General features: G+C 30.6%; 1 protein-coding gene across 1 annotated transcript; it reads left to right on the top strand.

The window, feature by feature from the left end:
- Nucleotides 1-10895: 10895 nt before the first annotated feature.
- Nucleotides 10896-11791, top strand: LOC118041503 (nuclear transcription factor Y subunit B-1). Its single transcript, XM_035048874.2, has one exon. It carries the CDS (start codon nt 10948-10950, stop codon nt 11479-11481), a length of 534 nt encoding a protein of 177 aa, XP_034904765.1. The 5' UTR covers nt 10896-10947; the 3' UTR covers nt 11482-11791.
- Nucleotides 11792-12094: the final 303 nt, after the last annotated feature.

The following is a 12094-nucleotide window of genomic DNA, read 5'->3' as shown; positions in this document are numbered from 1 at the left end:
CCCTCGTACCACATGCCTTTTGATGAGCTTTCCAATCAGATTGTACTGCATATTTCTTCGAGCACTTGTCACATTTCCATTTCTCCTCGCCATGTTTTCGGCTAAAATGCTTCTAAATGCCAGTTAGATCTCCTATTGATCGAGCCGGGTGTGGTGAACACATGTTAGCTCAGGGCATATACAGACCCTTTTCCTCACCTCAGTGGCAGTTCTTTGCCAGAGCTTCCATGGAGGATTATGGCCTCTCCTATGCAATTGCAGGTTTTGGTCCCTTTGAAACCCTTTGTTGCATATCTCACACACAAAACGGTTTGTTTCCTTATGGGTCATTGGTGATAAAGCAACGACTTCAGCAGTAGGATCTGATTCATAAAAGCTAGACTAGTTAATTAGTAATTACTGTTTTAATACAGATTTATTTATTTGAAAAAGAATTTGATTATTATAACATGATTTCCCAAAATTAAAAATTGTTCCCTTCTATTCCCAAAAATTTTAGAACACTTAATTTTCATATGCCTAATAATTTCTTAATCATGTACTGCAAGAATGATCTGAAGACATGTGAAACAAACAAAATGGATATACTGGTATGCGTGATAATGAAACCATGAATATTATTGATCTGGTTCTTTGTATCAGACTGTGATTGTCATAAAAAATTCTTAGACGTCATGTGTTAGACATAAACATCCTGGATTCCTTCCAAGACATGTGGAGGTTTGAAATCCCTCCACACGTACGGTTATGTTTTCCTAGCATGAAAGATCATTTACTTTTGCATGTCTTTGACTTTCTATGGGCCCTATACTAGAAATTACGCAACATGGTTTTTAGAGGAAGAAAAAAAAACCTTATCAGTTAATTTTTTGAAAAATAAAATTTTAAGAATTTCTTTTCAAAAAATATCACAATCCGAATTCAATCTTACCTAATTGCATTGTGATTCTCACTTACTCACCTACATACCCCTGATTCATTTTCATTACATTCATAATCATATTCATATAACAATTACTATTATTATCTATAACTCTATATATGTTTCTAGAACTAGAAGTCAACCCAACCATCATTTCTACCATGGTCTTGAAAGGAACATAGAGTTCTTCATGAGCAAACCAACACATGTATTTCTCTATAAACTCTTTTTATAAGAGATGTATCATAACAACATCTGGATTGAAATTTTTTTTATTTTTACACCTTTTATATGGACATGTAATACTGCCTCCACTAATATTTTTCAGATTAGATAATGTGTCATTAATAAAATCCTCAACCACATTACAATAATCCATCATGTGCAACCCTTCGGGTGAAACTTAATATATCCATGAACAACCATCCATTACTTCTATGAAACTTATATAGAATATTGATGACAACATATTTTAATTAATAATATTAACTAAATATATTATTGGTACCCAATTAATTAGTTATCATTAACTGAATTCAAAATTATTCAATCTATTTTAATAGTATTCTTTAATAATTATCAATTCTCTTTAAAAATTCAAATTTCTCCAAATTTACCTAAATTTTTAACTTAACAATAAAATTGATAAAATATGAAACATACCCATTAAATAACCCATTATTTACTTCATTATAAAACACCTAAGTTATAAAATCAAAATTAGTTTCATCAAATAACAAACAAACTCTAACATGTATAAATCATGCATTCATACAACAAATTTCTATAGAAAAAAATTATAAAATAAGTAAGCTCACAACAAGCTATGACGTTATGTAATTTTGTTTGTATTCATCAATGAAAGCAATGATGTTATGTTCTGTCGATAAACGTTACTGTAATTTACATATGGTATTTTTTTCATTTAGTATTTTCATTTGTATTTGAAGATTTTTTGTAGTACCTGACCTGTAAGGGGAGTAGTCTCAGTCTAATAGGCTTGGGGATACCTTTGGTTAAAAAAAAATATGAATAAGGCAAATCTTAGACATATAAATATCCAATTACTACACTCCTATATGAAATATAAGTTAATTTTAAAACCAACCATGTGAGGATAGGTTCTATTTTATCAGGTTATGTGAATTAGTGATTACTTTGAATTTTACACACCTACTTGTATACTCACTCTTGAAAATCTCATTAAGAACCTTAATGTTTTAGAACAACTTAACCAAAAGTTGTAAGTAAATACAAAATATCCAAGAGAAGTAGACACATAAAAGATAAGTAAGAACAATATGATGGCATTGTGGTTTCCATGAATTATTTTTTACTCTAAGTGATAGAGAGCTCTTGGGTTTATATAATTCATATCTTGGTCTCAAAACTAGAAAAGTAAGGAAAATATATGTTTAATTTATATAACATCATGGTAGATTTGCTACTACCATGAATATTGGCATATATACTAAGAAAATAAATAATTTGAAATAAAAGATTGAAACACAATACTAGCATGCACACTAATCATACATATGTCTTTGTAAAATTAAAACAAAACTAAAGAAAAGTACTTGTTGAAATATTTTAAAATTAATCAAGTTTTATTGTTGTTAAGGATCAATCCTTTATTCTTAAAATTTTATTCTTCCCCACTTTGTGTAATAAGACTTTCTTCAATAAACCTCTTAGGATGCAAACAACACTAGCTTGTTGAGGTGTATTTTTAAACAAGGTCCAATGAACCTAGAAAATAGTATTTAATTATCTCTATACAAAAATTGAACCTAAGCTCTAGATTATGAGTAAATTTTAAGATGAAACGAGGCTTTAAAACTAGAAGAACATGTTGGAAAATAAGGTGATGAATAATGTCAAATTCTATAAAAACATTACATAATTAACCAACCCTAAACACTCCTCTTCAACCATTTTTTATAAGAAAAAATTATGAACTAAAAGCCATGGACTTCCTTTACTATAACAACTTTGATTATCCATAATAAACAAGAATTAAATCATATGACTTTTAAGTTGAAATCATTAACAACTTTAATTACCTATAATAAATTATAATTAAATCATGTGACTTTTGAGCTAAAGTTAAAAGAGTTATGGAACAATTAATCAAATATTTCCTTCAATGGATTGGACAAATCAATAGGCTAAAAAATAATTCTTCATGAACTATGTCCAAGCACGAGGCGACATGTGTATGTGTGGGTTTTGGAGTCCAAAACTCTCTTTGCTTAGGACTCATCCCCTCTAAAAGCTTTGTGTTATCCAAGCTTAGTTTTAATTTTATAATTTCCCACTTTATAAAAATCAAGAAATTTTTATTTCTTTTCTATGTGGGATATCATTTTTTTAAAAAAAATTTAGGTTTCACCAAGCTAACCACGTATTATTTAATATGTTAATTTGATTTTAAATATGCTCATTAACCATGTTATGAAACATAGTTTTTCCAACACTAATTTCATTGGAATACATTTGTAGATCATCTATTTCAATTTTTGAAACGTGTAAGAGACTATCTAATATTGTTTCCATATTCCTCAACTCATGCAACGAATTTAGAATTAAATTTTCCACTTCCAGATTTTCTAATTATACTTCCGCAGAGAGTTCAGCCATGCACTCACAAAAGGTTTTCTAATTAAAATCTCTATTTCCACCGGATTTTCTAATTACACCTTGGTTAATTTGAATTGAAATTTTTTTATTATTATTATTTTTGTCTTAACGGTAAAGCCCTCGAGATAGTTTTAGCCCATCGAGATTAAAATTCCAACCCGGATGATAATACGAGGAACAAACCTATTTACCAAACTACGTGCACTAAGCCTTCAAAGGTTTCTGAATCTAATTTTACCGAATTCTTCCCAAGATCTTCTGGGAAAAGAATTCAACCATTGAATTCATGGGACCTGCTCATTGAATGAAGTAGATTTTTCTGGAAGTGATTTTCAAAAGAGACATTGTTGAATCCAATCTCCCGGATCAGACTGCTGCATGTCTGTGATTTACAAAAACAGAAAAAAAATAAAAGAGCTCTCTCGTTTAGAGCAAAGATTTCTCAGTCAAGTGGTAGAATAGCACATAATTAAAAAAATACAACTTGAAAAGGAGTATTCCAAATGCAGAAAAATCTATTATATATGGGTTAACGAAACCCTAAACAAACTGCAAAAAGATACAATGGAGGGAGTTTTTTATTTCCTAATGCATAGTAGACTTTCTCGGATTGGTCCATAGCCCACTATAACAAAGCTCTCGATTCAGAAAATCTAGATCAGATCAGCTGAGATGCCCACTAGAGGTGAGGAGTGGGATAGAGGAGGAATCTTAAGATGGAAAAAGTTGAAGTGTGGCCTAACAAAAGTTGAAAAACAGGAAGTACTGTATACCTTTCCTAAGGTCCTCCGAGAGCTTAATTAATGTTTTTTATATACATTATCCTTAAGTAATTTAAATAATTTTAGGGTTCCTCCAAGTCCCTTTCAGAGATTAAGTTCCTTCCCCCACTCACTGATTAAGTTAAATTCTCTTAATACTTTATAATTAGTTGTGAACTGCTTTGAAGTCCAACCCTGAAGCCCCAAATGGTTTGGTTGGGCTTGTTACGTCTCTCTCCAGCTCTGTCACATAAACACACAGCAAAAGTCTTACACCACCACCACCAACGCACATCTGGGGTTTTATTGCTCATGTCAGTAATTCAATTAGATAGAAAATTAAACGGACAACCTCAAAATTTTGGGATGGCGGTTTCTTTACATAAATGTCAGAGCTCATGAAGATAAGAAGAAACACACACACACACACACTCACACACATATATATATATGGAAAAATACAGCAGCTTTCATTAAGGAAGAAAAAAGTTTAAAGCAGAGGGTATGAGACCCATAAGTATGTCTTCTGCTTTTCTGGACCTGTACTTAATGATCTTGAGAAAACTTTGCAATTGTTTATGATGCGAGGACCACAACCATGTTCTGTGAACAGTGGATACACGCAGGAAAAGGCAGTTTGATGCTGAGTTTTGGGTAATTAGACAACCTGTTTCGCGAGAAGCAATAAACTTTTAACACACATCAAGCTGACACATGTTCATATAAAAATTGTAATGGGATATATTCTTTAAGAGCGTTAAATTTTTTTCCAAGGAATATGCACTAAATTAAGGTATGTACGTCCATTCCTGCAGAATATCACAGTTCATATTGTTTTGAAATTCTTTCATCGCCATTACACCATCCAAAGTTTTCTAAATATCCTGATTCCTTGGTTCTATTTCGTTTCAAATGATGACATATGCGAGTTCGTTTGATTTTACTTTTGTTGAGGTTGAGGTAAAAGGTGCCATATCGAGTTAGAATTTTTCTCTCTACGCTTGTAAATGTGTGGATAACTATACATGAAAACGAAGAGTTAATATGTGAAAGGGTTGAGATGAAAAGGGAAAAGGAAGTAAATCAAAATTAAAATATTTCTCCTATTTGGTAGTTGCATGAGTGGAGAACAAAGGATATAAAATTGTAAAAAATGAAGTTAAATGAGCAAACTAGCAGCTGGGAATGTCTAATTCTTTTCGTAATAAAAAGTAATAGGTTGTGGTTGAAATATTTATTGAAATTTTTATAAAGAATATTTTATCGTTGAACTCTGTGAAATCATTTTATACAACTTTTTTCGTTATTGAAAAAAGTAACAGCTAGTTCAAAATTTGAACTGCAAAAGTTTTAACTTGAATCAAATACATGAAACATCTTATTTAGAACCCAAACCTTGTTACTAAAATTTTGAATATATGGGTTCGATAAGAAGTTATCAATTTTATATGTTAATGAACATATCAAATACCCATTACTAGAAAATTGTTAAATACAAATAAAAATATCAATGAAAAAAATACTATTGATAAATTATAGTGACATTTACTGATGGAAAATGATGTTGTTTCCCTCTTTATTCATCAACGAATAATTTTTGTTGGTGAATACCAAGGAAATTACAATTGAAAATCAAGGAATGAAAAATAAATAAAAATATGACGTATTAGTATTACAAATAAAATTACTGATGAAATATAATTGTCACTAATACTCGTTATTGAATCCATTGATAATATTTAAATTATAATTGCCACATGACCCCTCATCTCACTCTCCCCCATTTCTTCTTCTTCTTTTTTTTTTATTTGCAGAAAACAACACCCTTTCCTCCGCTCGTTTTATCACACAAATCAAGTTTTTATCATTAGAAATTTAACCACCCTAACACTTGGTCTGTCAGTATCCATGTTTTGACTTTTTTTTTTTTTTTTAAGATTCGCCACATCAAGCAAACAAATCTCTGCCTATTTTTTTTATTATAAGTTTTTGGTATTTTTATGTAGTATATGTAGTTTGTTTGTGTATTAAATTTTTTTATTGTTTTTTTTTCTATAGAAATTTGTTGTATGAATGTATGATTTGTAAATGATAGGGTTTGTTTGAGATTTAAAAAAAATTATATTTGTTTGTCATTTGATGATTTTTTTTTTTTATAACTTAGGTGTTTTATAATGAAATAAATAATAGTTTATTTAATGGGCACGTTTCATATTTTATCAATTTCATTGTTAAGTTGAAAATTTAGGTAAATTTAGAGAAATTTGAATTTTTTTAGGAAAAATTAATAATCATTAAATGATATTATTAAAATAGATTGAATAATTTTGAATTTAATCAATGATAGCTAATTAACTGCATACCAATAATTTGTTTAACTAACATTATTAATTAAAACATGTTGTTATCAGTATTCTATATAGGTTTCAATGATGGCCACCATGGTTTGGTCAAAATAATACAAATGTTAGATTTCACAACGTGGATGATGTCTTTATTTTTTTTCAAGTAATGCCAACAAGTTTATTAAACTTACATTCCTTCCTTTATAAATGATCATTCTAAGGTTGATTTGTTATTTATAGTGAAAACCAAACTTAGGGGTTGTGTCTAAGTTGTTCAGGATGGTAACAATGAAGTAACTGCGGGAGACAATCTCTTTCAACTTGATGAGTTAGTTGATGTATATCACGTTGAAAGTAAAAATGAATATTTGAGTTTTTTTGTGGTTATTTTCAAAATAAATAAATGAAATAATTGTCATAAATAAAATCAATTGTGTTGTGGATTTATTTATTGATGCATATTTGCAAGTAATAAAATTTTGGATAGTCTCTCGTATTAGAGAGGTGCTGCCAGAATGTTTTTAAAATAAATATAATGATAATGTTATTACCTTTCTTATATTTAATTTGTTTAGATGACGAAGAGAATATTGTCATTAAATAGTAATTTGGATAGGAGCGTTGCTGGTTCTTCTGGTAACACTTTTGATGACCATAAATTGTTAGGTGCCAACCATGACCTCAGGCAACACCTTTTCTTTACACATGCTTATTGAGAGCAAGGGAAATTCACGGAGGTGCGCCGTCTGAGTAGCAGGTATATATTGGGAAATATATTGGTTAGTGGAAGCCTAACGACAACATATAAGTTTGTTTTTCTTTCTTGCTTGATAAAAAAAATAAACAAAAATGGATAATTTTTAATAATTAATTTCAATGAACAAAAGGAATTTAAGATTTACAAATGTGGAGGTTGCTCGCATGATAACATTGATGATGAAATCATTGATGAAAGTGCTTTTGTTTCAGTGGAGTTGCATTTCCAAAAATCTTGAATGGAAGCTTATGATTGATGCTTGATTCAGAAAGTTCACAATTAGTATGTATATAAATAGTTTTTAATTATTTATTTCGTTCATTATTTAAATTTTAATAAATTAATTATTTTATGAAATTGATGTACAATGAAATTTTTTTAATGAAAAGAGGGTGCCAACGCTATTTTCAGGGGAGAGTAGGGGAATCACAACATCATTAGGTAAGATTGAATACAAAATGTGATTTAAAAAAAAAACTCCGCCCATCTATGTGATTTTTGGTTACAAACCAGGCTATGTGATTTTTGGTACGAGGTGCAAGAAAAATCAATGAAATATACAAAAGAAAGAGGTCTTCCAGGCTGGGAAGATATGATCGTGTTGAGGGATTTTAGACCTCCGCCCATCTTAAAGGCTATCTAGGACACTTATATTTAGCATATGATGTCTAAGCTTTTGTGCAGTGAGCACAGTCCGATATGAAGAATCAAACCAAGAAGATTCATGGTTTTTTTTACCACACACACCAGCAGATCCATTTCGTATGCAAAATGGATGGTAAAATTTTGTTTTATAAGATAATTCTTTTTTTAAGAAATTATTGTATTATATGAAAATGTTTAACGAACAAGAGCTTCCTTTTGCAGGCTATGGTGTTTGGACGCGATCCAAGACTGATGAAGCTTTTTATTGAAACCTATATGCAAAATGAGGACCATTGAGTGTGCAATAACTCATGGATAGCTGAGCTTAGAAATTCGTGGAAAGTTGGATTTTCTTAAGCTATTTTAATTTGTTGACTTGTTTTTTTTTTTTTTACATAAAATATATAATGCCTGGTTGCATGAGAGATAGATGGATGATCATTCAATCCATCCAGAACTTGATTTAAATTTATGGTTAGAAGCTGGATCTACTAGTGGACCTAATAAAAATTAAGTTTACGGTATCTACAACACTACGGCTGAGGATAAATGGACGTGTTGTAGTGTATTGACCATTGGTTCCTCACAATCAAGATAGAGCCATCAATCTTTGCCAGTCTAGGCGATGGTAAGAGAACAAATCCAAGCTCAAACGACCCAGCTTCGTGATGAATTGACCCAACTTAGGTCTGAGACAACTAATATGAGGGGTAAATTTAATCTCCTCATGCAATTATTGGCAACCCTCACTAGTACATGTGGTCAACCTCCTCGCCTCCTGGTTCCTATGAAGATCCGCCTCTGCCTCATCCTCTAGGTTTTATCTACTAGATAAATTGTATTGAATAATATTTTATTAAATTAATAATAATTTTTTATTATTTTAATTCTTTTTGTGTTGTTTATTTTAATTTTTAAATACAATATTGACAGAATTTACATCACCGATGTAATGACTGAAGGACTAAGTCCCTTAAAAAGTTATAGAGAGTTGGAAAAAAAACTACAAGACATTGCCCTTGACAATTACAAACGAGATTACCGACGGACTAAGTCCATCAGAAAGTTCTAGAGAGTTGGGAAAAAATTACAGGACTTGTCACTGTTAGATATAATTCTTTGACGATTTAATTTTGCAATAATATGCATATGATCACCATTGGAATGATTAACAATTTATATTGTTGATCATTCCATCAATAATATAATTAATCACCGATCAATTTATCGATGAAATGGATATTGGTTAATCTTTTTTGTTTGGCGCTCCATTTCTTTCTATAAATTCATCGGTGATTATATTATCGACGGAATGAACAATAACATATAAATCATCGATGATATATTTCCAACCACAATCTTCCATCTATGATTTCATTGTTAAATTTTATTCCAACATAAATAGTGTTTAAAAATCGACAAAATATTTCGTCGATGTTATGCAATATTCTACTAGTCACCACACTAGAAAATTATGCACAATCTACACATATTTTATCAGTGATTGCCACGTGTCAACATGTCTCATAAATTCAAAATTTCTGCTTACTCAAGGGTTTATTTATTTATTTATTGCAATGATGCAAAGTTTCTGGACTCAAACACCACCTCATGAATTTCGGTCAACAAATAAAATGATTTTCCAGGTTGTATATAGTTAGGTAATAACCATAGGGTTTCTAATTTATAATTGATTGATTCTTTTTAGGTGTTAGTTTGGTTGTATGTACAAATTAAGAAGCACACCTCACATATGCGGTCCACAAACTTAAATTTAAAAGATTAATATAACATTCATATATGGTTCAAATTTATTGAGAGCAATAGAGGTTCAATATCAAATTAAGGGGAAGGAGGGGGGACCATGTTGTGTTGATAAGTTTTCGAGTTTTGACTTTTTTTTAACCCAAGTTTTAAAATTGATAGGAATATTTGAAAGTATAATAATAATTATTTTTTAAAATATTTTTTATTTAAAAAATATATTAAAAGAATATATATATTTTTTATTTTTTTAAAAATTATTTTTAATATTAACATATCAAATTAATTTAAAAAATATAAATTTTTTTTTTCTAGAAAAATGAAAAAACAGTCTTACATTGTTCCTGTAACCCGAAATGGTTAGGTGTTGAAAAGAAGACCTAACTCATACCAGCTAAAGCATTCACCCGTCAATGCGTTCCCGTAGGCCCTAGCTACAAATAACTGACCAAGTCCATTCGCGATCTGCCACGTCATGTGGAGACTCTTATCCTGCTGACCATATATAACCAACCATGTTGTCTCTTTGTCTTGTCATTATGATTTAATTGTATTTTTAAATTTTTATTTATTTTTTTAGTTTTAAATTAATTTTTTATACATATTTTTAAATTATTTTGAAATGATAATGTTAAAAATAAATTTTTAAAAACTAAAAAAATTATTTTAATAAATTTTTAAATAAAAAAATAAAATTTTAAAAACTTATATATGCATGCTAACTTACACTATATTCTTTTTTCATAAAATTTGTTTTGTATCAATTTTCTTAAATTTACTTCTAACTTGACGTCATTGTATTTCATTTTTGTCTTATGAGAAATAACTTTATTTAATTAAATTAAGAAAAATAAGCATAATAATATATAACGATGAAACCGCACAAATCCGAGGCTTAACCACTTAAATTAACTCCAATCATTAGATGAATTTTCGTTCACAAAACACAACGTCATGTCAAGATTCCCCATGACGATGGTGCGCATACACATAGACATGCATAGATGATAGGCATGTCACACATGTACGCTTCTATAAATGATCAGCGAGAGAGGGAGAAGGGGATAGCAACGTGTCTTTGTTTAACAGGATATCAATTTTCTCTTTATTCAGATGGTTGATAACGTAGGCAATAATAATTCAGACAGGGAATGGCTAAAGTACGACCTTGCTGGAGGCAGTACCAGTGATGATGGGATCATCAAGGAGCAAGACAGGTTGCTTCCCATAGCTAACGTGGGACGGATAATGAAGCAGATTCTGCCTCCCAACGCAAAAATCTCGAAAGAAGCCAAGGAAACCATGCAAGAATGTGTGTCTGAGTTCATCAGCTTCGTCACTGGAGAGGCATCCGACAAGTGTCACAAGGAGAAGCGCAAGACAGTAAATGGGGACGACGTCTGCTGGGCTCTTGCATCTCTAGGGTTTGATGATTATTCCGAGCCCCTAAAGAGGTATTTATACAAATATAGGGAGGTGGAAGGAGAGAGAGCTAGCCATAGCAAGGCAAGCAACAGCGAAGAAAAGGATGAATCGTCGAGGTATAGAGGTGAATCAATGATCTTGAAGGCTACTGTTTCTCCTCATACTCCATTGAAGCTCCCTGGTAATATTGATAGAAGTAATGGCCTCTCAAGGCGATTTTGAATTCTTGGAACAAAGTATGGTAACAGTCCTTAATTAGTCCTAAATAATATTGCTGGTATTGATTTAGCTAGTTGTTATGATCTTTGGTTATGTTTTCTTTTTCTTTTTCTTTTTCTTTTTTTTCTTTTTTGTGGTGGTGATCATAGTGGGGCATTGCTGATGAGGGGCTAGGGAGGCTGATTTAGCTGTGTTCGATCAATTTCTATGGGCGTTAAAAATTCTTGGGTTTGTTTTTGATTGATTGTTATTAATTACAGTAAGAGTTATGTGAAATTAAGGTTAAGACTTTGATAATTAAGTTCAATGTTCAAGCTAAATCCTGCTATTAACTCATGCCTGCTAATTTTAATATCTTTGATAAGGATTCTCTCCGTTTCCTTTTGTTTTTAACCCTAATTCACATGAGATAATTTATCCTTTAGGGTTGCAATTGCTAAAAAAGGAAAGAAATTCATGAACTTTCAAAATATCAATTAGATTTACAGCTGCCTATGGTACTCAAAACGAATCTTAAGTCATATGATTTGTAATTCTGAGCTTGTTTATTTTGATTTAAAGTATAATTAGAATGGATGGAAAATAAAGTAAATTGATTAAAATATATATAAAAATA

Source organism: Populus alba, chromosome 14, assembly GCF_005239225.2.
Source record: "Populus alba chromosome 14, ASM523922v2, whole genome shotgun sequence".
Lineage (NCBI taxonomy): Eukaryota > Viridiplantae > Streptophyta > Magnoliopsida > Malpighiales > Salicaceae > Populus > Populus alba.
Note: the sequence above shows the minus strand (reverse complement) of the source record. Positions and strands in the feature narration are given on the sequence as shown.

Bases quoted from the DNA above. Each gene is read 5' to 3' on its own strand.
- LOC118041503 (XM_035048874.2), top strand. From the start codon at position 10,948: ATGGTTGATAACGTAGGCAATAATAATTCAGACAGGGAATGGCTAAAG.